The following is a 27,761-nucleotide window of genomic DNA, read 5'->3' on the forward strand; positions in this document are numbered from 1 at the left end:
GTCCTGCTGGTGGCTGCCTTTTCAGCCTCCACAGCATGTTTCAGAAACAGAAATGTTTCACTTTGATGAAACCCATTTCTCATTTTTGCATTTATGGGTCATATAGTTGTTCCTGTTTCTGAAGGCTCTCTGCTTAACCCAGGGTGTGTGGAAATACAGCTGGCTTTCGTATGCTGCTCTGATACCCCACAGCCTTCCAAAACCTCATTTGTATCGTGGCTTTTGGGGTTCACAAAATTGTCACATACGCACTCAATGTTGTCTGCAAGGAAAAATGTTTTTGCTTCTTCCTTTCCAATCTGGGTGCCTTTCTTTCTTTTTCTTGCCTGGCTGCCTGGCTGGGAGTCCAGTACAACACTGAATAGCAGTGGTGAGAACACGTGTCCTGCCTTGTTTTTGGTCTTGGGCCCAGGTCCTCCCCCCTCCCCCAGCACGGTGCTGCCCTTGAGCTTTCATGTGTCATTTGTTAGGTCGAGCACGTTTCCTCCTCTTCCTCATGTGCTGGCAGTTTTTAATTTTATGATGTAATTTTCTCTGTAGGAAGCTAGAAAAAGCTACACAAACTAAACCTAAAAACAACAGAATTACATTGATTTTCAACTGTTAAACCAACTCTGCTTAGTCATGATATGTCATCATTTTTTATCTATTGTTGGGTTTGATGTGCTAACATTTTAATTTATTTAGCATTAAGGATTTGTTAAGCATTCTTTGGTCCACGTCCATGTGTGATGCTACTCTGCATTTACAGTGCCCTCTTCTCTCTCCCACATTGGGGCGAGGCCGTCAGGTGCTGGTAATTCGCCTTGTCAGTCTTGTCTTGTCAGTCTCTGGCTAGAATTTATCAGTTTCATTGATTTGTTTTCAAAACTGGCTTTGGCTTTGCTGATTTTCTCCACTTTTCCGTTTATTGATCTCTGTTCCTGCCTCTGAGTCAGGATAACTAAAAACTGGCATTACATAAATCGGAGCCATTATTTTTGCAGAATACAAATTGCTGTCCACAAGTCCAGTTTGTATTTTCCTTGGTAAAGATATTTTAAAAGCTTGATGTTGAGTAAAATCATAGCACTGAACTGACGTGTGATTTCCTAATTTTCAGGAGGGTTTGCATTTGTGTATGAAGCTCAAGACCTGGGAAGTGGCCGAGAGTATGCGCTAAAGGTAAGGCAGGATGCCCAGGTTTTATCAGGTTGGTTTGAAAGGACACCTCAAAGTGACAGTGTTCTGAGGGATTTATCCGTGTTACTTTGTTGGTTCCTTTTTTCCAGTCTGTGTGTCCTCTTGTCTCTTCTGATGGCGAGAAGCCATCAGAGTTTTAGGGAACTTTAAAGCTGTGGTGTCTGACTTTGGGGTGAGGACTAGGGGCGCTGCCTGGGGAGAAAGTGACCTCACGGTGCCGAAACTGCACAGTCAGGGAAGGAGTTTAAAAGCCACTCGTGTAAAGTACGTGTCCACAGAGTACCCATTAATAGGGGGTCACATGGGGGGACAGTGGGAGGGGGCGTCTGGGCTACCTGGGGTGCTGGCCTCAGAGCTTTGGGCTTGTTTGGGGGTGGTGCAATGCCCAGCCTTGGCCGTGGACTGGGGTGGGCCCAGCTGGCATGTGGCTGAACTGTAAGGTACCCAGTTTGACTTGGGACCAAGACGTGGCCCTCCTTTCTGTGTCTTCTTTTTTTCTTTCACTGTCTTATTTTACTCTAGCCTATTTGAAGAAAGACTCCTATTTTTAGTTTTTCTTGTGTCCTTGAGAAGTGCTGACCATGTGTGTGCTCTTTCCTGATGCAGAGACTGCTGTCCAGTGAAGAGGAGAAGAGCAGAGCCATCATTCAGGAAGTTTGTTTCATGGTATCCTTTTCCTGGACAGAGCGGTAGGCCAGCCTCAGGCTGTGGCCGCCAGCCACTCTGTGAGCTTCTTTCTACTAGAATTGGCCTTTTGCTTTCCCTGGATTTATCTGTGTGCTGCTTCTAGTAAAAAGGGGGTTTTTCCTCGTTCTTCACTCCCAGAATTGCAGTAAGACTCCATGGCTGTGGGAGTGGACATGTGGGCCCTGCCCCGAGGTCTCCGTGCCCAGGGGATTGGCTGCCGCAGCTGAGCGCTGTGACCCAGCCATCACCAGGGCCTTTCACTGCCTCTGTCACTTCTCCTGGCCAGCCACCCAGCTGTCCCTTTGGCCCTGCCCAGAGCACTCGGGCTAGGTCTGCTTGCTCGGATGGTGGACTGTGGAGTGCTTCTTGCTTGCTCTTCACTCTGGCACGTGTTCTCCCTGAGCTGGGGTCTGCCCTTTGCGGCCAGAATCTGTGTTCGCTTCTCTCGAAGCTCTGTCCCCGTGAGCCCGCTGGCCACCTCCACCTTTGGGTGCTCACCTCACTCCTCCACTCCCCACGGCCGCTCTACTGCGCTGCCTGGCCTGTGGTCAGGTGTGACCAGCATGGGCCTGGCCCCATCCCCCACTTCTGCACACCCTCTTCCCTCAGCCTCCCCCTGCCTCTCTGGTTACCCCTGTTCTCTCTCTGACCATTCTGCTCTGACGTGCTAAGACTGTAAGGTCCTTTCACACCCTGTTAGGACATTCATGTCTTAGTGTCTTGCATGCATCTGTTTTAAATGTGCAGACTTGTGCATTGCCCTTTAACGAGACACCTGCAGAAAAAGCTGTCTGGCCACCCCAACATTGTCCAGTTTTGTTCTGCAGCTTCAATAGGGAAAGAGGAGTCGGACACTGGGCAGGCCGAGTTCCTGCTGCTGACAGAACTCTGCAAAGGTAACGTCCCATTGGGACAGCCCCTAACACTGCCGGCAGCCCCGAAAGCACTGTTGTGGGGGACCAACGCAGCAGCTGCCTGGGCCCCTGAGGGCACGTGACCAAAGCAGGGCGAGGCGCTCACTGTGCTCTGGAGGGTGGGGGGTTGAGGGGCGTGAGGGGGTGTGGGCACTAGCTCCCACAGAGTTTCCAGGGCGGAGAGGTCCACACGAAGGGCCGCGGTGGTGGCCAGGAGGTGGAAGAGGCAGGCAGGGCTTGGTCTTGTGTGTGTCTGTGGTGGCACCGCAGTGCTGGGCTCACGGTCTCAGTGGGTGACGGGTACTGGCGTAGCTGTTGCAGGGGAAAGGAGTGGAGGCAGGACTCATAAGGCCTGCACAGGGGCCACCATATTGTCACAGTGGGCTTCTTCGTCAGCCAGAGCCCAGGCGCCTCCTTGGGAGGGGCTGTCACTGAATAGCTGGCAGGGAGGTGAGCGCTGTGGGCAGATGGCTGTGATGCTGAGCCAGGAGGTGCGGGCAGCTGGGGAGCGGGGTCCTCACCTCTGTGAGGGCAGAAGGTGGACATGAGCTGCAAAGTGCTTGGCGGGCGCTATGGGAGCCACCTATGCCACTCCTGGTGCCGCGTCCCCTCACAGAGCAGCCACGCAGGTGCCAGCTCCACAGCTCGTGCTGGGGCTGCGGTCATCCATGTACGGTGCTCTCTCTTGCCATTGCCTCTTCTTATAAAGACCGTGCTCGTGGGGTGCCCAGCATTGTTCCCTAGACGTGCTCCTCCTTTCTGGAAGACTCGCTGCGTGGCTTGTCCACATGCCCTGCTCGCTCTCAGAGGCTCGGTGTCCGTAGGTCGGAACCTCCAGGTCCTTCCCTTGCAGCACATGTGCTGTGTTGACCAAGTGCTACGTATCCGACACTGAGCCTGGCGTCCCTGTGGACAGGATTAGCAGGGGGCTTGTTGGGTCAGGGCGTGTGGCACTCGGAGGCCCTGCTCTGCACACCTGGGGCGGCAGGGTGAGGCCCCCGTGGCTTCCCGTACGTCCTGCTGGTGATGGTGATGCCTCTGCCGTTGGCCGCGAGTGGGGCCTGCTTGTTGTGCCTGAGGCTCAGACGCTTTTGTGTCTCTTTAGTTTTGGGTTTCAGAAGGCTGTGGGTTCAGCTAGACCTGTGTGATCCATTTCACAAGTGAGGCTGTGCACTGATGGAAGTGTCAGGAGTAGGGCCTGGCGTTGACAGCTCACAGCCCTCGCCCGCATGGGCGGCGCCGCCCTGTGACAGGCAACACCGAGGAACACTGCCCGGGACCGCCAGCCTGGGGGTGGCGTGTGAGGCTGGGGGCTACATGCCTGAGCTGCTCAGGATAGCGCAGGGGCTCCCAGCATCGATGGGGAGGGGAGTGTGGTGGAGTTTTTGGGAAGGGGGAGGGCGTGTGTGCCGGCTCTGCTGAAGGAGGGCCTTGGGGGGACTCCTGGAAGGCCCCTGGCCCACCCTCAGGGGCCTCTCACCCCTTCCTGGTGGCCCACATGCCTCACCCCCATCTTGCCCTCCGCAGTGCCCTTTCCGGCCCCCCTGCCACCTACGGAATGGTTATTTGTGGAAATAACCATTCTCTGCACCAGAGGCCAACGAACACGGACGTTGTGAGTCCCTCTCTGTGCACCACCAGCTCATCGGCCCTCCCACAGCCAGTCTGACGGTCACTTTGTCACTCAGGCCCTCTTGAGGGTCGGGGCAAAGCCTGTGAGGCAGGTGTGGCTGGGAGAGGGGACAGCGGTTGGTCTCGGGGGCTGAGGGCGTGGCGGGTGCTGGAGACATGAACTTGGGTCCTCAGCAGAGAGTGTGGTCATGGAAGGGCCTCGGCTGGGGCCAGTCACAGGAGGCCTGGGCGTCCCGGGGCGATGTGGGGAGCTTGGTCTTGGTCAGCACACACTCGTCCTGCGTGCTGCCTGTGCGGAAGTGTGCAGTGCGTGTTCACTGAGGTCGTATGCTGGCAGGAAATGAGCGACTGTTTTGCAAGAGCCAGTTGCAAAGATGGGCGTGTTTGTGGTCTCTTGTAGCTGCCGTGTCACTGACACCATGTGGTTGGAAGTCTGTGTGTGGGGGCCACATCAGCGGTGACTGTTCCTTCCCGAGCAGCCTCGGTCCCTTCCCCTGCACCCACGGGTCAGGGTCAGCGCTGGGGGCTCTGGTGATGCGAGTTTAATTGTCTCTTAGGGCAGCTGGTGGAGTTTTTAAGGAAAAGCGAATCCAGAGGGCCGCTGTCGTGTGACACTGTCCTGAAGATTTTTTACCAGACATGCAGAGCGGTCCAACATATGCACAGACAGAAGCCGCCCATCATCCATAGAGACCTCAAGGTACCCCCCCACCCCCAGCTGCCTGTGACTGGCGAGGATCCAGTGGCTTTGCCAGTGGATGTCAGACCAGTGTGGGAGCTTCGTAACTTGAGTGGCTTTTCCAGAAGCTTCTTGCTGGAAATAGGGAGAGGACTCTCTGCGTGTCACCCGACTGCTGATGCAGACACCATGCTCCCCGCTGCCTGGTCCTGGGGCTCCCTCCTGCTCCCCTTAGCCCCCCAATATTTCTGGGCTGCAGTTCCCTTCTTCCATGTCATTGGACAGAGGAAAGTGCCTCTTCCTCAGGACGTTCTGGCCACTGTGTGTCCACTCCCCATCCCTGGGGTGACGCCCCTGCCTGTGTGGCCGTGCCTGTCCTTCACTGTAGCGTTTGCTGTCCTGCGGCTGCAGTGCTATAGCCAGATGCGCTTCTGGGCTGTGCTGCACCCTGGTCTCGGCTTGAGGGGCAGAGTGCCGCCGGAGCCCCGCCACACGGGCTTCCAGGCCAGAGCTGCACTTCTCTTCCAGCCTACTGGCTGCGGGGCACCTTACGTGCAGTGATTTCGCTTTTTCCGGGTTATTAATGAAGTGAAATGCTTTTTGCTGTTTATAGTCATTAGCATCTTTTTCAGTGAGGTTTTTTTTTTGCTTTTTTCTTTTTTTTTTGTCTGTTGTATTGTTTTTGATTAATCAGAGTGCCTTGTATGTCTCTACAGGAGTTTTCTTTGCGTTATGTGTGCTGCAAATATGTTCCCCTGGTGTATGGCCTAGTTTTTCTTCCCCCTATTGTGTCTTTGAAAAACCCAAGACTTGGGAAATGGTCCAGGTCCAATGGAGCTTGTGCACCAACTCTGCCCATGTCTCAGGCCGGAGCAGCTTCTCGTCCTATTTGCCGGGGCATGTGGTTTCTGCTGAAACGGGCAAGCAGACTCCACGCCGCTGCCCTCACAGGGGCTTGTGCACACAGCTCTGAGAAAACAAGGCTGTTTCTTACAAAACAAACACCATCACGGCTCAGCAGGATTGAGACACTGCAGAAGTGCCTCACGGCCGGTCCTTGCTTTCCCCAAGGGTGGTCTCCTAAATCTCGCTGCTGTGGGACTTGCCCTCCTTGGGCGCCTGGTGGGATTGGCACTGGCACCCTGTCGTGGGGTGGCCTTGTTATTAACTTGAACCTCTGACGAGCCTGGCCTTTCTCTTTTGTCCCCTGAACCCAAGACACTGATTTAAGGTGACCAGTTGGCAGGCTCCCCATTGCAGATACCTGTGGGGTCAGGGCCCCACCCGGGACTCCTGCCCGGGACACCGCGCCTGCAGAGCTGGGAGGGGTGCTTGGGGAGCACCTGGACCTCAGTGGTGATGTGAGTGGAGGCCCCCCTCTGCCTTCTGAATGCGACTCCTCAGTCAGCGGAGGCTGCTGGGTTGTTGCACCGTCAGCACTGTTCTGACTTACGTGTGTGTGCGCGCGCGCACGCGTGCGTATGTGTGCGTGTGTGTGTGTGTGTGTGTGTGCGCGTGTGTGCGCGCGCGCGTGCACTTGCAGTGTCCTGTCCTCAAGGAAAGGGAAATAGGGAGAATGATATTACAGAGCCCATATTTGTGAGCTTGGTCTGGGTTTTCCTCCCTTCTCCCCCTGCCTCCTGTGCTCCAGGGACCGAGGCAGCCGCCTCCCTCAGGTGTCCCCACAGGTGTTTTGGGCCCTATTCGTGGCTCCAGGATGCGTTTTTTGTGCTGGGCGTTTTGCTCAGTGCTGTGGTTTCTTGTTTTGTTTTTTTAAGATTTTATTGGGGAAGGGGAACAGGACTTTATTGGGGAACAGTGTATACTTCCAGGACTTTTTTCCAAGTCAAGTTGTTGTCCTTTCAATCTTAGTTGTGGAGGGCGCAGCTCAGCTCCAAGTCCAGTTACTGTTGTTAGTTGCAGGGGTACAGCCCACCATCCCTTGCTGGAGTCGAACCGGCAACCTTGTGGTTGAGCCTGCGCTCCAACCAACTGAACCATCCGGGAGCTGAGCGGCAGCTCGTTGACTTCATTCTGGTTGTGGAGGGCGCAGCTTGCTCCCCCACGTGGGAATCGAACTGGCAGCCCGTTGCCCAGAGCTCACTCTCTAACCCACTGAGCAACGCGTCTGCCCCTGCGCTGTGGTTTTAAGGCCCGCCCGTCTTGTGTGCACAGTCAGCAGCGTGGGAGCCATGGGGTCCCTGCTTCCCCTTTGGTGGTGAGCAGTGCTGCTCTGAGCCTCCGGACGTCCATGTCCCTAGCACGGCAGAAGGTGTTGGCGCCTCTCTGTGGACGTGCCCACCAGCAGCACGTGCTGGTCCCTGTGCCAGCCCTGGGTGTGGGCAGCAGATCGTGTGGTTTTAGTGACGTTTTCCTGTTATGAGTGAATCTTATTAGAGTTTGCACTTCCTATTCGGGGGGTGCCTGTGGGTGCTGGCCTGCTTTTCTGCTGAGTTATTCCGTGGCTCCTCCCCAAGGCCCCGTGTTGGGTCCCTGCAAGGCCTGCTTGCACTCTCGGTGGCCAGTGTCTGCAGAGGGCGCTCCTTTCCCATGAGTCACCTGTGCTCTGGGTCTCTCGGGGCCCTTCTCTTCTCTCCCAGTGTCTGTCCTGAAGGTCTGTGCTCTGCTCTGCATTCAGGCAGGGCCTCCCATTCCCTGCTGCTATCCTGCTCTCCAGCACCTTGGCTGGACGGCTGTCCTCGCCCTGCACGCGGCTCCCTGGGACGCCCATGGGCCCTGGGCCGGGTGATGGTCCCCAGTCCCCTACCTAGAGCTGCACAGCAAGCTCACGTCTGCCTCTCCAGGGTCGCCTGACTCTTCTTGGCTCTTTGTGTCTCCAGATGAATCTTGGGATCAGTTTGTCAGGTTCCATCCAAAAAACTTTTGGGAATTTGATTGGGATTGCCTTGACTCTCCCCAGAGCAGGGGTCCACAGACTTTCTCCCTGAAGGGTCAGACTTCAAACGTTCCAGCTCTGTGTTAGCCACAGGCCGTCGGAGCAGGTGTGGGCTGCCCGCACACCTGTCGTGACAGGTCCACTACTGGCCCTTAGACTTCTCCGAGCCACCTCAATACGCAGGGCCATCCTCAGGCGCTGGGCCTGCACATGCGGGTAGCGGGACTTGGCTCCTGCCCACTGCTAACCTGCTCTCCAGTGTGGTCTACTTCCCTGCTTATTGGGGTTTTAAAAATGTATCTCAATTATTTAGCTTTCTGCATACGATGTCTTTGTGTCTCTTTTGTTAGATTTCTTGCTAGCTTCTTGATATATTTGATGATTTTTAAACACTATGTTCATTTTTTTGTTTTGTGTTTCGATTTCTCTGAAGGCTTTTATTGTATACCCCATGTTATTAATTGGAGTTATCTTTGGTTTATGGTTGGTTTTAACTTCCTTCTGTTTTTCTGACATACCCTTTTTAAAAGTACATGTACTGATTTTGATCAGAAAAGACCTGCATTTTCCCTTGCCAGCCGCTCTGTGAGCCCCTCCCCGGGGCCAAGCTGTGTCTGCTCCCTAAGTTCATGAGGGCCATCTTCTGAAATTTTGCAGGTTGAAAACTTGTTGCTGAGTAACCAGGGGACCATTAAGCTGTGTGACTTTGGCAGTGCCACGACCGTATCGCACTTCCCCGACTACAGCTGGAGCGCCCAGAAGCGAGCGCTGGTAGAGGAAGAGGTGAGCCCTGGCCTGGCCCCGCCTGCAGCATTGCACACGGCACCGCCGGGGCAGCCTGCAGGTGCGTCCCCGCGTGGGACCTGTGTCCTCCGGGCACCACCCTACAAGTTTGATGCTGGGTGGAGGGTCCGTGCCATCCATCCATTGGGCTACGGGATGTGACGTGTTCAGCAGAAGGTCACTGCACAGTGGTGCGGGGCCAAGAACCTGCAGCTTGAGGGCTTCCTGTGGACACCCCTTCTCCCCACATCCGGGCTGCATGCTGTTGCCGACCTCGTCTCCCTCCCAGGGTCCTGGGTCCGCCTGCTTAAGCTGAGCGGGAGGGCAGTTTTGGGAAGGGCCTGCTCTCGGCCCACGCCCACTTTTGAGCATGTTCTCGTTTATCTCTGAGGGGTTGGTTGCAGGAGTCTGTGCGTCTGGACACAGGCCCGTTGTCGGCGCTGGGTGTCATGTGTGTCGCCCAGCCTGTGGCTGACCTCTTCCTATAGCAGGTCTTCAAGTGCATGTTTCGGTTGCATTGTTGACCATTTCCATGGGGAATCTAGGCCCTGAGCTTGGCATTTGTGCACTTGCTATGCGCTGGCGGCAGGCAGCTCTCGTCATGCTGTGCCTGCCAGCACTCATCTGTCACACGCCCCGCCCTGCATACGCGCCTCTCAGCTTTCTCTGCCTCTCCCATTCCTGAAGACTCTTTTAGAAGAGCGCTTCCCTCCATACATGCAAGTGGCCCACCTCATGCAGCTGGCCTGTGGGCTGCCCTGGATGTACTCCTGTCAGGTGAACATACAGCTGAGGTGTCTGTAGTGAGTGTGTTGGCATGGCTGCTTTATCAGGCGCTGGACACCAAGAGAGACAGGTGGACACAGGTGGCCGAAGGGGCCATGAGGGGCAAGCAGCCTGAGGCTTTTCTGGAACGCAGTGGGATGAAAGTGAGCGGACACAGTGTGTTTGGGAAAGCTTGGGCATCAATACACAATAAAAACAGTGCATGCAGGTAACTTTCCTCTGAAATGTGTGTGTTTTCAGATCACCAGGAACACAACACCCATGTATAGGACACCGGAAATCGTGGACTTGTACTCGAACTTCCCAATCAGCGAGAAGCAGGACATCTGGGTGAGGCCCACTACTTGTGTGTGGCTCCAGGGTGTGCCTGCGCTGGGTGGGCGACAGGCCCTCGGCCACAGATCAGGCCTGCCCACAGCTCAGGAAGCCACATTCCTTTTGGCCTCCATTTCTGTTTCTTGTGGCTTCATTTTTCTAAGAGTTGCTGTGACTGGTTAGAGGAGATGGATGAGTAGAACCTGGGTGGGTGTCAGTGTGGAGTGGAGGCAGCACGGGTCCCTCCGGACGTCCTGCTGCTCCGCTGACACAGGAATGCCTGCTGTCCGGGCCAGAGCCCCTTCAGAGGGTCTGTGCATTCACGAAGCCACGGGTCACATGGCCAGACCCTGGGCATGCACACGGCTGGAGCTCTGTGCTGTCTGGGGCTGGCTAGAGTACAGTCCGGCATCGGTGGGCTGGGCGTTATGCCTTGCTGGGCTCCTTTGGTGACCTGCCCCCTCCCTGGCCTCCCTAAGAGCAGGAACAATGGTACAATGACCCTAGACCTCCCTGAGCCCCGCACCTCGAGGCTCATAGTCCGGACTCTGTGCTCATGGGTGTGAATCAGACCAGGTGTGGCTCAGTCACGGGCAAGCAGAGACTGAGCCTGGCCGGTCCCCTCGAGGGTCTGGGATGGGCCGGCCCTCACCCCCGTGCTCCCACAGGCCCTGGGCTGCATCTTGTACCTGCTGTGCTTCCGGCAGCACCCTTTTGAGGATGGAGCAAAGCTGCGGATAGTGAACGGGAAGTTCTCCATCCCACCTGACGACACTCGGTACTGCGTGTTCCACGGCCTCATCCGTAAGTGCTGCGCTTGGTGGCCGTCCGCGTGGGCATCTCCTGGGGTGCCCACCCCTGTGACTACATGGTGCTGTGAATGGCTGATTTTGATAAATGTACTCCATTTTATTGTCATCATTCCCTCGCTTGCTTTTAAAATCAGTCATGGAAGTAAAACGAGGGGCCTTGTGGGTGCGTCACCTCTGCCAGGGCGGGACGCTGGGCTGCTGGGCCACTGAGCACGTGCTGCCTCCACTGTAGGTGCCATGCTGCAGGTGAACCCGGAGGAGCGGCTGTCCATCACGGAGCTGGTGAACCAGCTGCAGGAGATTGCGGCTGCCAGGAACGTGAACCCCAAGTCGCCTGTCACCGAGGTAGGTCTCCCAGGTGTCACTCCAAGTGTACGGCCGAGGCCCTGCCTGCAGTAAGACTGACGCAGCTCTTGGGGAGCTCGTGCCTACTGTGCCAGGAGGAGCCCCCCCCCCCATGCCGCCTGCCTGCCCACCCGCCTGGGGTGCCTGACCCCAGTGCCCCTGGGGCCGGGGTCAGCGGACGAGAAGCATGTGCTCTGGGTCCTGGGAGTCGGGGAACAAACTGGGTGTGGGGTTCCCGCCAGCGAAGCAGGTGATTCTGCACTGGACAGCGCTGGGCGCCTGTCCTTGTCCCCAGGAAACAACTGGCGTGTTGGCGGCCTCCAGTGTGAGGAGGCGGCAGTGGGAGAGCATGTGTGCGGCAGCTGCCACGGCAGGGCTAGCTGGTGTCAGCTGGTGTAGGGACATCTTCCGTGACATGTTACCATCACTGCGTGTGTGCCTCTGGGAGCTCTCCACGGGGTGGCAGTAGTGCCGCTGGACAGACGCAGGCCGCTGAGCAGTGGGCTCCTCAACCTTCTGGTCTTAGCGCTTCTCGAACCCGGGACCGTGCTGCAAGCATTAGACCCCTGATTGGGGGTCTTGTGTCCTGGGCAGTGAAGCCGCTGTCCCCACAGGGGGCAGACGTGGCCCCAGAGGGTGAACACAGGGACCGAACCTGAAACTCAGGAACAGCCACGTTAGGATGGGGCGCTCCGCTCAGTGGGATTTAGGGGACATTGCCACCTACGCGTCCTTGACATCATGGCCTCAAAGGGACTGTGTGACGTGTGGGTGTCACAGTGGTCACAGCGGAAGATGTTTCGTTACTGTCAGCAACGAGAACAAATCGATGGTACTAAGGATGTGAGAAGAGGCCAGCTCGGCCTGGTAGCTGTAAGCTGCCTTAGCGTGCAGAGCCCCAGCCGCCTGCCGGGTCACAGACACACACGGACTCTCCCGCCTTCCGAACTTCATGTGACAGGATGTGAGCTCAACACCCAAAGTACCTTTTCAAATCCCATGGGGCTGAAGCACACCTCCGAGTAACTTACAGGGCTGACGGTGGGTACGGTGTGCAGGGACTCAGCAGGCTGCGGCCGGTGCTTGAGCGGGGCTGGGCGGGCCGCGGCCCGTGTGCCAGGGCGGAGCTGTGCCCAGGGCGCTGGCAGTGCTGGTCTCTCAGTGCACAGCCGGGCACGCGGGGTCTGCAGCTGCCTTCTGCGCATGGAGATGCTCGCTGGATTGACAGACCTTGTGAGCCGAGCTTGTGGCTGGTGTGACGGCCCTTCAGTGCAGGGGGACTGTTTACAGGCAGGAGAAGCTCTTCCCTCGGATGTGGCGATAACTCAGACGGTGAGAGGAGCCCTCCGTCACTGCGAGCTGGCTGTCTCGTGGCGTGGAGTGGTATGTACTGGCCCTGAACTGTGGAACTGAGTCCTTGCCCTTTGCACCCTCACAGCTTCTGGAACAGAATGGAGGTTATGGGAATGCTGCCTCACCCCCGCCCGGGGGCCCCACGAGCAGCGGCTGCCGTGCAGGTGAGTGTCTGCCACACCCGCCCTGTGTCCTGGGGCTGATGTACCTGCCGTGTGTTGGGCACCTGGATGCTGCTGTCCTGGGCCATTTGATTTTGGCCCTGCAGCGAGAGAGCTGCTCATTCTGGGGCCCCAGGAACCCTCAGCAATCCCTGAGCTCGGCCGTGGTGTCACTCCGGGCCACTGTTCAGGACCAGTAATGAGGGAAGAGGTGCGAGCGCAGTCCTATACCTCTGCTGTCGGGCTGGCACTCGTTCTCTGAGGCTCCTCTGACGCTGGGAGCCGAGCCCTGGCGCCAGGTTACAGGGCTGTTGTGGCCACACACTGTCATTTGCCTGCGTGGCCAGAGGCCTGGCTGATGTGCCTGACCTTGGTCCAGCCTGACGAGGGCTCCTTGCAGGGTGGGTCCAGTGACCGTGAGGGCCGGGGCGCTGGCAGGGAGTGTGGGGAAGTAGAGTGTTAAGCCAGGAAGCAGGGCTGCAGGGGCCTGCGTCTGCAGGTGCACAAGCTGGGGCCCCTCCAAGCAGGAAGGACACGGCCCTGGTGGGAGAGGTGGCCCTGCAGCCCTCACGGTCGGGCTTTGTTTGGTGACTGACCACACCCCTCATCCCATGTGGGTCAGGGTGCCCGGTGTTGGCACAACGTGCTGTGTCTTGCAGCAGCCCTCAGCCTGGGCTTTGTGCCCACGCCCAGGCACGTTCTGGAATGTCATGCCAGGATGCACTTCTCTGCCACATCCCCATCCATTGGCCACCTCTCTCTCTAGGGTATGGGTCTATCCCCCGGGTCTTCTTCCTCCTGTTTCCCAGCAGCTGGCCGCCTCTGGCCCTGGGTGCCTCCCTGGGTGCCCAGCATGTGGGGCCGCCTGCACTGCCCTGGGGGTGGGTTCTCAGAGTGCTGAGGAAAGACCACACCACACGCGTGTCTGCTGGGGCTGGGCTGCTCCTACTGCACAAGCACGTAGGACATGGCTGCATTTCAGTGGTTGCCTGGCAGCCCGAGAGAGGCTGGTCCCTGGTCCCGCCTGTGACCCAGTCATCCTGTGTCCGGTGTTGCTACGTTGGTCACAGAGGCTGTGGCAGAGACTGCAGGCCGTCCCTGGGCACAGACGCAGTGTGTGGATCACACCTGCCTCTTGTCACCGTGACTTCACCAGTGCTACATCCCAGGGCCCTGGCTTTGGGACCTCCCTTTCTCTGCCATCTCTGTTCACATCCAGCTGGACCCCTGGAGCTGTGGCCAGGGGGCTGGGCTCCTTTCCGGGGCCCCACACCTGCACGTGGGCAGCTAGCTGGACCATACCCACACCCGAGGTCCTGCCATGCAACCTTTCTGTGCCCAGCTGGGGCCATCTGCCTGGCCCCACTCCTGTGCCCTGTGTTCCTGTGTCCCCTTGCCACAGGGATAGAGGCTGTCTTACTTTTGACGGGCCTCTCAGCACGCATGTGTGTGGTGGTGGGGTCCCCTGGCGTGCAGGAATGCTGAGAGTGTGTTGGTTGAACATCCCGGAGACAGGGATGGTCGGCCACCAGCACCCATAGGCTCAGCACGTGTCATCAGGGCCCAGCTTACGTCACTGGGGCCTGGCTCGCATTATCGAGCCCAGCTCTGCCCTTGCAAGCCACCTGGGTTTGCACGTTGTAGGTGCTGGTTTCATGCCTGTGCTTGCATGTGGCGCGCAGACGGTCGGAGTTGCTAGGAGGTGTGGCTCATCACAGGTTCTGGGGATCGGGCTCTGGCCCCAGCTGTGACCCGAGGCCCATCTCTGCTTGCAGGCTTGGTGGTTGCCGAGTACGACCAGCCCTACGGCGGGCTGCTGGACATCCTGCGTGGGGGCACTGGGCGCCTGCTCACAAACATCAAGGACACCTCCTCGAAGGTTATCCAGTCCGTCGCCAGGTGAGGCGGGCGCGCGCGGCACAGGTCTCAGGCGACAGCATGCCATTTCTCTGGCGTGAACATTTCCCAGTCTTGGGCGTTGCCCCCCCTCCAAACCTGACAGGACCCTGCCGGTGGCAAGCCCCATTTCCACCCCCGCTGTGGACGGACCGGGTGCAGAGCAGAGCCACACTGGCATTGCTGTGGGCTAGTGTCACCTTCGCCAAAGGGGCCTGTTCGTGGAGACCGTGATCCCCACCTCAGCGTCCCACTCGCTGTGGTGACCCCCCTCATGTTTGCGCTGCTTCCTTTCTGTGAGGTGGAGAGAACGGGGCAGTCGTGGGGCATAGGGCATCTCGCTAACAAATGTGAGCTCACTCAGATGTGGCTGGGTGCATGAAACCGTGTTTGAGCAAACTGTTGGGCGTGTATGTGTCTGCACACTGCAGGCTTGCCCACGGCCCACGTCCTTGCCAGGGAGCCCTGTGGGCGGGCCCAGCTCTCCAGCAGCGCCGGCCATTGCAGAGGTGGCCGCATCAGCATGTGGCCATTGCTCCCTGTTCTGGCTGTTTCAGGAATCGTGCATGGGAGCTGAGCCCGATTGTCTTTGACGTGTCACATCTGCTCAGTCCAGGGGTCAGAACACCCGTGCCTTTGGTTGTGAGCACCACGTTCCACTGACACTTGTGGAAACTTCTTGGCCTCGTTTTCTTGTGTGCCATGATCATTCTGTGTCCCCACCTATGTCGGCCACGTCACGTCGACTGGAAACGAACACCGACTAGATGTTTTGTTCTAGAAAAGATTTATTCGGGAAAAGAGAGGGTTGCAAGCCAGTGCATGCAGACGTGGCAAGCCATGAACCCTCCGACCTGCGTGCCAAGACGGAGGGAAGGAAGTTAAGGGGAAGGAGTTAGAGCCCTAGGGCTTCATTATAAATGGGAGTTCTCAGTTCTCGCACTCGCTCTTGCTCTCGCTCTCGTGCTTGCTCTCGTTCAAGGGACCTTGCACAGTCAGGATCTCCTCCTATGAGCCCGGGCCCCACCCACAGGCTCTCCCACTGATTGTGGTCAGGGAGAGTCCCGTCCAACTTTATCAGTAGGTAAAGGCGTGCGTGCTTACGCGTGAGTGTGTGCATGGGTGTGAGCTCCTGTTCTGTCCTGGTGCAGACCTGGCCCCAGTCCCTGCAGCCTCTGCACTGTGGTGTGGGGACGCTTACTTTCCTCCTTTTTCCTTCCTTCCCAAGAATGTCAGCTGTTTTTCCTCAACTGTTCCTTGGGGTGAATTCTAGAATAAATGTGTTCAATTGCCTGCATGATTACTTAGGATGTTGCGTTTTATCCATTTTCTGACCAGATTAGGGACAGTCCATCTCCATGGTGCTGATTCTAGGCTCCAGCAGGGACGTGTCCCCAGGACTGTGGGCTCCCTTCCTGTCCTCCCTGATGCGTGCTGTCTGCCCTTGGAGGGAGGGAAGAGGGGCAGCAGGCTTGTGGAGCAGCCCGCCTGTACAGGCTGTCTCCCTCCGAGCCATTGCCTGGAGCTGGCGGGACCTCCCTGCCCAGGCGGTGTGTTGCGGGGGGCGCTCCACCCTGCTCTGCCCAGCTCAGTTCAATGAGAACCCCCTAATTAGACCCAAGTAAGTGGAGACATACCCCAAATTTGTGTCTGAGTGAATTAATATTTTAAAGTATTACTCTTCACTTACTCTATGAATTTATTGCAACGCAAATAAAAATTCCGATATTGTTTCCACAGATTTTGATATTAAAATTCATGTTACCCAAAATCACCAGCAGTATTTTAAAATGTAAGAACAATAGGGTATGAACCTGTTATATACATATATCAGTTTTTTTCAAATATCAGTCTTGGTACAAGCTGAGTTGTTAAACTAATGAATGACACACTTGTGTGGGACAGGTATGAACCAAATGAAAATAATGGGTTAATTAATGAATGATGCTGAGAACATGAGTATCTGTATGGAAAAAGAAAGAATTAGATCCCCATCTAATAACAGCCAAATATATTAGTTCTGATTAGTTAAAAGATTTGATTGTGAAAAGCAGTTTTTTGAGGAAAAATTAATAAATATAGAGGGACATTTTTATAGTACTAGAGTGAGGAGGATTTTTTAAATAAGGCAAAACATACATAAGCCATGGAGGAAATGATTAATAAATTTAATTTAAAATAAAAATGATCTATTCCTCAGAAAACCCTACATTTCTTTAAAATAACAAAAAGATACAGCATTGATCGGGAGTAAGTATGTTTAAATTATATGACTCACAAAGGAATACTATATTATGTACAGTGAATTATGAAAATTAATAGAAAGGTGAAAATGCTTGAAGACAGCAGGACATGCTGACTAAACTATGAAAAGAGGTTCAGCTTCAGTGTAGACAGTATACAGTCGGGTCTATTTCAGGTGGTGCGTTTGAGACGATTGACAGCGTGATTGTCGACAGCTGTGTTAATATCTACTACATTTGTTACAGTTTTCTACTCTGCCCTTGTTCTTTGTACCTGTTTTTCCTTCCACTCTTTTTCTGCCTTTTTTAGTTTTACTTGATCATTTTATTTGATTCTATTTTCTCCATTCTTAGCGTGTCAGTTCTATGAGGTATGATTAAAAAATACAGTCAATATTTAAATTAAAAAATAATTATTACAGTAAAAGACAAATTGCCATTAATCCACTTCAAAATACTCCCCCTCTCTTCGAACATACTTATCCCATCGTTCTTGCCACTTTCTGAAGCAGTTCTGGAAGTCCTCTTTTGTGAGTGTCTTTAGTTGCGCTGTTGTGGCTGCCTCGATGTCCTGAATCGATTCAAAACGTTTACCTTTCATGGTCGTTTTGACTTTGAGGAAGAGCCAGAAGTCGCGCAGTGCCAGATCTAGTGAATAAGGTGGATGAGGACACACTGTAATGTTTTTATGTGACAGAAATTGCTGTACCAGAAGCAATGTGTGACACAGAGCCATTCCATTGTGATCAAGAAATACGGTGAATGCTGCTGCCGAGTGCCATCCAACATAAAGCCAGGGACCTTCAATATGGGAAGCGGCGCGTTGAACTTTAGTAACAAAGTGTGTGACAAGTTTCAACTTGTTTAGCACCGTCAGTCGGGTGTGAGCTACGGTTGAGAGAAAGTGTGTTTTAAAGTGTGCTGTAAATCATCCTCCATCATGACAACGCTCCATGTCACACATCGCGTCTGGTACAGCAATTTCTGTCAAGTAAAACCATTACAGTGTGTCCTCATCTACCTTATTCACCGGACCTGGCACCGTGTGACTTCTGGCTCTTCCCCAAAGTCAAAATGATTCAGGACACTGAGGCAGCCACGACAGCACAACTAAAGACATTCACAAAAGAGGACTTCCAGAACTGCTTCAGAAAGTGGCAAGAATGATGGGATAAGTGTGTTGGAAGCCAGGGGGATTAATGGCAATGTGTCTTTTATTGTCGTATTTATTTTTTAATTTAAACATTCGCCATGTTTTTTTATCACACCTCATATGTTTTCTTTTACTCTTTAATGGTTGTCCTATGGTTTACAGTGTACATTTACAGCAAATCCAAGTCCACTTTCACATAACACTGCCTCTTGGTGGGTCGGGAGTACTTTGTGTTACCACTAATAGTCCTGATTCCTTTCTCCTTTCATCCCCTTCATCATTGCTGTCATTCTTCTCACACATAAGCATGTGCACATACATAAAATGTGTACATAAGCACACGTACAGGGTACGTTGTTGCCACGATTATTTTGAACAATTATATCAATTAGGAATAAAAAATAAAAGTTTTTATTTACCTTCATTTCTTTTATGTGCTTTTATTCTTTATGTAGATTGGGGTTTCTGACTTCTATTTTCTTTCTCTCGAAGGAATTTTAGCAATATTTTTCTCAAGGCAGGTCTACAAATTCCTTCAATTTTTGTTTGAGGAAATCTTCTTCTTTCACTTTTGGAGGATAATTTCACAGGGCAGAGAATTCTGTGTTGGTGGTTTATTTCTTTTAACACTAAGTATTTTATTCTACTCTCCTTGCTTGCATGGTTTCTGAGAAGTTGGTGTAATTCTTCTTTCATTCATCTGTAGGTATGGTGGTTTTCCCCCGGCTTCTTTCAGGAGTTTTTCTTTATCTTTGATTTTCTGCAGATTGTGTGTGATATACCTAGGCGTAGTTTTCCTGGTACTTAATACTACTTGGTGTTCTCTGAGGTTACTGGATCCATGGGTTGCTGTCTGACATTAATTTGGAGGAAATCGTCATTATTGTCTCAAATATTTCTTCTCTCCCTCTGTCTTCTCCGTCTGGTGTCCCTGTTCTGTGCGTCACACCTTCTGTAGTTGTTCCTCAGCCCTTGGGCATACTGTCTTTGTTTATTCTCAGCACTCTTTGCTTTCGGTTTTCTAGGATTCTATTGCTATATCCTCTAGTTCAGAGATTATTTCCTCAGCCGTGTCCAGTCCACTGAGCCCATCACAGGCATTCTCCATTTTTGCTATGGTGTTTCTAGCTCTAGCATTTCTTTTTGGTTCTTTCTTAGGATTCCCATCTCTCTGTTCACAATGCCCGTCTGTTCTAGCATGTGGTCTACTTTCTCCATTAGCACGTTCATCATAGTTGTTTTAAATTCCTGGTCTGATACTTCTAACACCCCTGCCACATGTGGTTCTGATGCTGCTCTGTGTCTTCAAACTGTGTCTTTGCCTTTGGTGTGCCTTGTCATTTTTTTCCTGATGGCCAGATACGATGTACTGGGTCAAAAGCTCTATCGTCCATTACTGTCTCCCTTCAAAACCAGCTCCTGGTGGCATACCTCTTTAGTGTGGAATAACATTAAGTAGTCAAAATTTTTTTATTGGGTCCTTGCCTCTCTACTACTTACAATTTATTATGTGTCATCCACCTCTTGTGTGGACGTCATCCTCACATGTACGCACGCACAACACCATGTAGACACTACCGCCCTGACACACATGCACATGCAATGTTCCCATGCGCTGCAGTCCATGACTCCTCACCCCCACCCAGCTTCTCCAGGATCTGCTCTAGTTTAAGCTCTTGTACCTGAACCATAGAGATTTCCTGCAATAACCCAGCGCTCTTTTTATTCCAGTTACGCAAAGGGAGATTTGGACATATCTTACATCACATCCCGAATTGCAGGTACGTTTGCCAGCTTGAAGCATAGGATGGACTCTGACTCTCCCCATATGCTGGTCGGTCATGGGATGCTGGTGTCTGGCACACCCTTGTTGCAGGCTCAGGCGGGGAGTGAAAGGCATGGCCGCTGGGAGAGGTGACGGGGCCTCTAAGACAGCCACTCACATGAGATGTGTCCAGCGCACACCTCCAGGCCCAGTGGCGGACACTGGCAATGCCCACTCAGCTTCTCCCTTTTCTGGAACTTTCTGGAACTCTGAGATCATGAGAGGAATGATGCAAGGCCGTGCACATTTCAAACTTGGGTCTCCAGTCAAAAAGTCAAACCAAAAACAAGGTCTGGAGACATGGAGACCCTGCTGTATATCGAGTCTCTGGCCGAACCTACACCCCAGAAGGCGCCGTCTGGAGGTCCGAAGGGTCTTCCTTGTGAATGGCTGACAGGCAGTTGGGGGGGGGGGGCTGTGCTCCATTGCTCTCAGCACCCATTGTGCTGACCGGTCACCAGCCGTAGGAGGGCAAGAAGCAGGGGCCTGAGTGTGGCCAACTGTCCAGCCAGTGGCTGGTGAGTCTGCAGGAGGCCACCCTTTCTCCAGACAGGCCCCGGGAGCAGAGGAGCAGCCTGTGCAGCAAGCGCTGGCTGTGTGTGGGCCCCCCCCCAGGCGGCTGATGTGGGCTGCTCTCTTGCAGTGATGTCATTCCCAGCAGAAGGTGTGGAGTCAGCTATCAAAAATAACATAGAAGACGTGCGGTTGTTTCTGGATTCCAAGCACCCGGGCCATTACGCGGTCTATAACCTGTCCCCGCGAACGTATCGGCACTCCAAGTTTCACAACCGGGTGAGTGGCAGGCTCCTCCTCCCTGCCACCTCAGGGCAGTTTTCCTAGGGCTGGTTCTCGGCATGGCACTACACCGACCTTTGACATCCCCGGGCACTGGCAGCCACTGCAGCCTGGGGCTCTGACAGTTGGGGTTGGGAGTTTTCAGGGCTGTGATGACCCGGGGCTGCACAGGGTCTGCCTGCAGCGGGGGGCAGGGGCAACGGCTTCTCAAGAAAACTGAATAGGTCAGGTGGTTTAATTGTGGCAGCCAGCACTGCTCGCTGCTTCTCGCCTGTGAGGGAGCCTGAGGCCACTTGGTTGTCTTGGTAAATGAGCCTTGGAGACACGGATTTCACAACTGGTGACTCTGCGAAGGCCTGGCGTGGATGCTGTAGCACTGAGGAGCCCAGTGGCTGGGGGCAGATCCTGCAGACACCTGGGTGGGAGTGGGGCAGGAGTCACCTCACAGAGTGGGCGAGCTTGTGACCCGGAGCCCCCTCCCTAAGTGGCACAGGGAGTCCTGGCTGAGCCAAGCTCTCCCCTCGCTCCCCGCAGGTCTCCGAGTGCGGCTGGGCAGTCAGGCGGGCCCCAAACCTTCACAGCCTGTACAGCATTTGCAGGAACATGCATGCATGGCTCCGGCAGGACCACAAGAACGTGTGCGTGGTGCACTGCATGGTGAGTGTGCAGCTCTGCCAGGAAAACGGTAACCAGGGAGATTCCTGGATGGCCCAGGGGACGGGACAGGGCTGAGGGGACAGGACAGGAGTGGGGATGGGACAGGACTGAGGAGCCGGGACAGGAGTGAGGGGACGGGTCAGGACTGAGGTGACCGGACAGGGCTGAGGAACCTGGACAGGAGTGAGGGGGACGGGACAGGAGTGAGGGGATGGGACAGGACTGAAGAGCCGGGACAGGAGTGAGGGGACGGGACAGGGCTGAGGGGATGGGACAGGGCTGAGGGGACCGGGCAGGGCTGAGGGGACCGGGCAGGGCTGAGGGGACGGGACAGGGCTGAGGGGACTGGACAGGGCTGAGGGGACGGGACAGGGCTGAGGGGACTGGACAGGGCTGAGGGGACGGGACAGGGCTGAGGGGATGAGAAAGGACTGAGGGGTCGGGACAGGGCTGAGGGGATGAGAAAGGACTGAGGGGACGGGACAGGACTGAGGGGACGGGACAGGACTGAGGGGATGGGACAGGACTGAAGGGACAGGATACCAGTAAGTGGATAGGATAGGATAGGAGTGAGGAGATGGGATAGGAGTAAGACCCAGGGCATCAGAGGGTGGGGGCCAGGTGGTGGCTTGCTGTCCACAGCAGTGACGCAGGGCGGGGTGGGGGCACATGTGCGAGCCTGCAGGTGGCGCTGGCCTAGCATGTGTACTCCTGGCATCCAGGGAGGAGCAGAATCTGCCCTGGTGTCTGCAGCCAGTGGCCAGGCCTGGTGCCCGACAGACCTGGTGCCCCACAGGCCTCATTCCTGACAGGCCTTGTGCCCCCACAGGCCTACGTGCCCCAGCCCAGTGGGATCCGCCCTGGGTGGACAGTAGAGGCACCATGCCCTCTAGGCGCACACCTGGGTCTCCAGGCAGCAGGTGCCTTTTAGGAAAGACACCCAGCACAGGTGGTGCCCCCTCTTCATGAAACGTACAGGGTCCTTGTTGTCATTCCTTTATCTTTCCACAGAGCAGCACCCAGGGGTCTCGGCCTGGTCACTCTGCCTCTTGGGGCCCTGTCTTTGTCCCTCTTTACTGTAGCTGAGGACCAGCCTTATTTCCAGGTCTCCAGCCGCATAGCGAGGCTTAGGTTTATGGGTGTCACACAGTGTGGCACCTGCCAAATGTGCACACGAAGGTCAGTACTACCATCTGTGTTGGCAAAAGTCACAGTAGGTGATGACAAGGATTAAGTAGGGTGAGCATGAGGCCCAGGCGGACAGTGAGAATGAGTGTGAGGCCTAGGGGGACAGTGAGCGTGAGTCCCAGCGGGACAGTGAGCGTGAGGCCCAGGGAGACAGTGAGCGTGAGGCCCAGGGGGACAGTGAGCGTGAGTGTGAGGCCCAGGGGGACAGTGAGAGTGAGCGTGAGGCCCAGGGGGACAGTGAGTGTGAATGTGAGGCCCAGGGGGACAGTGAGAGTGAGCGTGAGGCCCAGGGGGACAGTGAGCGTGAATGTGAGGCCCAGGGGGACAGTGAGAGTGAGTGTGAGGCCCAGGGGGACAGTGAGAGTGAGCGTGAGGCCCAGGGGGACAGTGAGAATGAGCGTGAGGCCCAGGGGGACAGTGAGCGTGAGCGTGAAGCCTGGGGGAACAATGAGCATGAGCAGTGTCCAGTTGGAGAGGCTGGCCATCTTGTGCTTTTTCTTTTTGGATTTGAATCTCACCTCATCAGGTGTGTTTCTGTAAGTTGTGGAATGTGTTCTCAGCCAGGAGGCAGGGCCCTGCTGCCCCCTCGGGAACCGGGTGAGTAGGAAGCCAGCTGTCCTTGCGTGCGGTCTGTGAGCTGCCCTTGCTGTGTGTCCTAGGATGGACGAGCGGCATCTGCCGTGGCTGTCTGCTCGTTCCTGTGCTTCTGCCGGCTTTTCCGCACCGCCGAGGCCGCTGTGTACATGTTCAGCATGAAGCGCTGCCCACCGGGCATCTGGCCGTCCCACAAAAGGTACCATGCACCCCTGCGAGACGTTGGATGCAGCTTCCCCGGGGCTGCTTGTAGCTGTGTGCCCTGGGAGGCGGGAGGGTTTTGGGAAAGGGTGTGGGCCATGTGGTGTGGGATGGAACAGCGGCCTTGCGAGCCAAGCCCTGCCCTGCGCTGTCCACGCTGTGCTGTGCAGACGGGTCCAGGCCCTCGGCCAGGCAGGCCGGGAGCCCCTCTGTAGGGGGCTCGGTGGTTTTCTTTGGGGGGGTGACATCTGCCAGCTGCCGTACGCACGGAGCAGCATCGTGCTCTGCTGTCAGGGGTGCTGGAGCAGGATGATTTGGGGCTTGTATGCTGCTCTGCGTCGCCTGACGACATAAAGTAAATGGGTTCTCATGACTGCAGCTGGCCCTGCCTGGGCTGCTCTCTCCTCTCCCGAGGCCCCTTTCCAGCCAGGCTGGCTTCTCATGTCACTGTCCCCACGTTTGTCCACTCCCTGCAGCAGGAGTAGCTGTTCTGATACTTGGGTCTGTGGAGTCACCTCCCCACGCACAGCCTCTCCATGGGTGCCGGCAGGAGTGCTTCACTCTCTAGTCTGGGTGTGACACACAGACCCGAGGGTGGGGGGGCCCAGCCGACACTGGTCCTGCCGCCTCTCTTGCTCCTGCCTTCCTTGCTTCCTCCAGGAAGAAAAAGAAGGTGTCCAGGCCCGCAAGGGATCCTTAAGGCCATTCGGTCTGCCCCAGATAGTCACACAGCCTGTGGGTCCACCTCCCTGTATGGGGGCAGGGTGTGGTGCCGTACTCTGTCCCTGGCTCACCTAGGGAGCCGGCCTGGGTTGTGTCTTCTGTGTCACTCATGCAGAAAGGCTAGGAAGCAGGCTAGGCCACCAAGCAAAGTGATGGACAGCTGACTGTTTCCATGTTGACCTGGGAACCGTTTCTGCTTCTGTGTCTGAGTATCTCAGGGGCTCCCTGGTTGTGCCTCCTGAGCAGCAGCTCACATTTGGGGCAGATCCAGGAAGACTGTTGTTAATGGCAGAGCATGCCTGGTTCCCAGACCCCCACCCAAACCCCAGGCTGTTTCCTGGAGCTGTGCAGATGTGGGGAGCACTGTTCCCACCCTGTCTACTTAGAAAACAGTGTGACCAACTCAGACTCATGACTCTCCGAACCCGTTGAATAGCTGCCAGTCATTAGAGCAATTGGCTAGCTGAGAACCTAAGGAGAGGCAGGTGTCCACAGGGCGCGGGGACAGGCAGAGTCAGTGAGCGCTCAGCAGGTGAGGCTGCAGAGGTTGGAAGCTGGCCTCTTGCGTCTCTGCTGGGTGCCCATGGAGGTTGGAGATGAAGAACTGGCCCCTTGAGGGCCTGAGGAGCCTCCCAGTGGAGCAGTCAGAACACACAAGATCCAGAACTACCCACGGGAAACAAATAACTCAGTCGCGTGTTGAAGACACTTCTGGAGGAGGTGGGTGACCATACCTACAGGAACTGGTGGGCCAGGTGCTCAGCAGAGATGGGATGGTGAGGGGGAGTCACGTGGCACGTAGGAATGCTGTGCATGAGGACGGGCTTGTCAGCCACTGAGGAGAGGACTGTGTAAGGGAACTGAGCAGCCAGACCCGTCAGAGACACTGAAGAGGAGTCGCTGAGGATTTCCCCAAGTTAGTGACAGCACCAAAGCTCGGAACTCAGGACACCAAGCAGGACTGAAAACCAAACACAGGAAACCCAGCCAGGCATGGCCTGCTCAGTGCTGAAACCACACCGGACAGTTGGAATAGCCAGGGGAAAAGATGGCGATTCCAGCAGACGTGGAGCAGTGATCATCAGAAGTGCTGTACTTAATCAGGGCGTCCCAGGGAAATGAAATGAAAGTATAAAATATGCGCAGTCAATACAGGAACAGCTAGACAAGGCAGAAACAAGCAGCCAGATGGCTATCGGATCCATGTGAACAGTGGGTGGAAGAGCAGGAGAGTGCTGGACCGTCTGCTGGGACAGAGGGCAGGGACAGCTCCGGCCACTGCTGGAGGGAGACAGAGGGCCGCTAGCTGTGTGACCAGTACAACAACCGCCCGATTCCCACTCCGGTCCCCTGCTAGGAGCCCAGGCCCATCTAGGCTCCTCCCCTACGGGCTCTCACACAACCTGGATTCTGAGCCAGTGCTGTCCTTCACTTTGAACCCGCTACCCAGCTCACTCTGGTTGGCGGTTATGGATGGAAGGTCTGGCATCCTGCATCTTGCTGGTGGTCAATTAGCCAGGTGGAGTGTGTGGCAGCCGCACAGAAGTGACCTCCCTTCCCTTCTGTTGTTTAGAAGCAAGTCAGCACTGCTTCCCCGACACAAGGAGGGGCCACACATGACAGGAGCAGAGGCAGGGACGGTCACTCGTGTGAGCCAAAAAGGGGTCTGTGGGGACACATACCAGAGAAGGCTGCGGCAGTTCACATGCAAGGGGCCTCCGCATGCGAGAAGCAGAACACGGAGAGAGTGGGAAAAAGTGGGCAATCGCAGTGACAGTGCAGACCTCAGCATGCCTTTCACAGTGACGATGGAATGGGGATGGAACCAAACACTGCCCCCCACCGGCCAGGCCTGTCTGACCTCTAAGAACATTCCACAACAATGGACATATTCCTTTCTAGTGCACACGGACGGAGCATTCAGTGAGAAAGCCGTGCTCGGCCATGGAACCGCAGCCAACTGAAAAGAATGGAAATCATACAGAATATGTTCGTGAGCCATAATAGAAATGAACTAGAAATTGGGAACAGAAAGATAGCTGGAAAAATCCCTAAATATTTCAGTGTCTACTTCTAAATAACCTATGAATGAAAGAGGGAGTCTGAAGGGAAATATAAAAACATTTTGCACTGAATCATCAGATTTGGGGGATGGAACTAGAATGTTGCTTCAAGGGAAGAGGAAAGCATTGAATACTTCTACTTGATCCAAAAGATCTGGTATGCTGACTGTCCCCAGCATGCCTGGAACATGGCGTGTGGCCTGTCCCCAGCGCGTGTGTGTGGCCTGGCGTGTGGACTGTGCACAGCTGTGATGAGGCATGTGGGCTATACCCAGATCATGTATGATAAGGTGTGTGCACTGTACAGCATGTGTGGTGAGGAATGTGGGCTGTACACAGAACGTGTGATGAGGCATGTGGACTACATACAGAATGTGTTGTGAGTCATGTAGGCTGTACCCAAAGTACACATGATGAGGTGTGTGGACTATATGCAGCACGTATGGTGAGGTATGTGGGGTATACACAGAACACGTGTGTGATGTGTGTAGGCTACACAGAATATGTGATGCGTGTGGACTGCATACAACATGTGTGGTGAGATGGCTATTCACAGAACACGTGTGATGAGGTGTGTGGACAGCACAGAGCCTACGTGTGCCATGCCATGCCTCCCGCCCCTGCAGGTACATCGAGTACATGTGTGACATGGTGGCAGAGGAGCCCATCACGCCCCACAGCAAGCCCGTCCTGGTGCGGGCTGTCATCATGACGCCTGTGCCCCTGTTCAACAAGCAGAAGAGCGGCTGCAGGCCCTTCTGCGAGGTCTACGTGGGGGACGAGCGTGTAACAACCACCTCCCAGGAGTACGACAAGATGCGGTGAGCTCAGTGCAGGGCCACCTTCGCCCAGGACCCTCACGTGTCACGCTCATTCCACTGGGAAACCGGAGTTGGGATCGCACTGGGGGGGCGTGAGTGCAGCCATGGTCCAGGCCACGAGCAGTGTGGCAGGCTGGCCCTGGGCCTGGTGGCTGGTCCAGGTGAGAGGTTCCCATGCTGTCAGGCTGTGGGCGAGCTTCTTACTCATCTCCTGGAACCACCCCCCGAAATAGTCTGGTAGCAAAACCAGCAAGGTAAGAACGCGTGGATTTAAGCAGGGCGCTTCTGGAGAGCTCGGAGCTGACTCTTCATCACAACGTTACGTTTTTCTCTTAAGTGAGCAGTTTTCATCATTCTGTCTTTCAGTGATTTTAAAATCGAGGATGGCAAAGCAGTCATTCCCCTGGGCACAACTGTCCAAGGGGACGTGCTCATTGCAATTTACCATGCGAGGTCCACCCTGGGTGGACGGCTGCAGGCCAAGGTGAGCCCTCGCGGGCTGGGTTCACACAGGGACCTGTGGCTCATGCTCCTTCTGTAGCTGCCCTCATAGTCCCCACCTTGGCAGCACCAAGCAGGAGGCGTAAGCCCATACTCCCAGGGCACCCCCACTACAGATCTGGCTGGGGGTTGGGGGTCGTTCCACCACAGACCTGCGAAGCCACTTGTTCGGAGGGGACTGTGCCATCCATGTGTCCCAGCACCTGGAGCCACACGAGGCTCTCAGCCTTGTTGACTGAAACGTGTCTCACCTGAGGGTCTGCTCTCCCCCGTTTACTCTCTCGGCAGATGGCATCCATGAAGATGTTTCAGGTCCAGTTCCACACGGGATTCGTGCCTCGGAACGCCACTACTGTGAAGTTTGCCAAGTATGTTGGTGTCACCCGTGGGGGAGGATGGGAGGGATGGAGTGCACAGATGCCCACCACTGTCACCTGTGGGATGGGCGGAGTGCACATGTACCCACAAGTGTCATCCGTGGGAGGGGACGGGGGGTGTGGAGTGCTCCGCGTGCCAGTGAATGGGTACCCATGTGTAAGGTTCGGTGTCGGTGCTG

General features: G+C 55.3%; 1 protein-coding gene across 6 annotated transcripts in view; it reads left to right on the top strand.

Moving 5' to 3' along the window:
- Positions 1-27,761, top strand: part of GAK (cyclin G associated kinase) — a 53,705-nt gene that overhangs the window by 10,621 nt on the left and 15,323 nt on the right. For 3 of the 6 annotated variants that reach the window (XM_081041840.1, XM_081041843.1, XM_081041841.1), the window contains exons 2-18: positions 1,103-1,164; positions 1,789-1,848; positions 2,651-2,765; positions 4,973-5,115; positions 8,648-8,773; positions 9,800-9,889; positions 10,543-10,678; positions 10,919-11,031; positions 12,470-12,548; positions 14,321-14,444; positions 19,569-19,618; positions 20,306-20,454; positions 20,992-21,114; positions 22,962-23,095; positions 26,510-26,704; positions 27,071-27,188; positions 27,494-27,573. In XM_081041840.1, coding sequence (XP_080897966.1) covers positions 1,103-1,164; positions 1,789-1,848; positions 2,651-2,765; positions 4,973-5,115; positions 8,648-8,773; positions 9,800-9,889; positions 10,543-10,678; positions 10,919-11,031; positions 12,470-12,548; positions 14,321-14,444; positions 19,569-19,618; positions 20,306-20,454; positions 20,992-21,114; positions 22,962-23,095; positions 26,510-26,704; positions 27,071-27,188; positions 27,494-27,573 — 1,897 coding nt within the window. Of the gene's footprint in view, positions 1-351; positions 371-1,102; positions 1,165-1,788; positions 1,849-2,650; positions 2,766-4,972; positions 5,116-8,647; positions 8,835-9,799; positions 9,890-10,542; positions 10,679-10,918; positions 11,032-12,469; positions 12,549-14,320; positions 14,445-19,568; positions 19,619-20,305; positions 20,455-20,991; positions 21,115-22,961; positions 23,096-26,509; positions 26,705-27,070; positions 27,189-27,493; positions 27,574-27,761 lie in introns of those variants that run through there. The other 3 variants (XM_081041845.1, XM_081041844.1, XM_081041842.1) reach the window with 3 other exon arrangements.

Source organism: Rhinolophus hipposideros (assembly GCF_964194185.1).
Source record: "Rhinolophus hipposideros genome assembly, chromosome: 1".
Lineage (NCBI taxonomy): Eukaryota > Metazoa > Chordata > Mammalia > Chiroptera > Rhinolophidae > Rhinolophus > Rhinolophus hipposideros.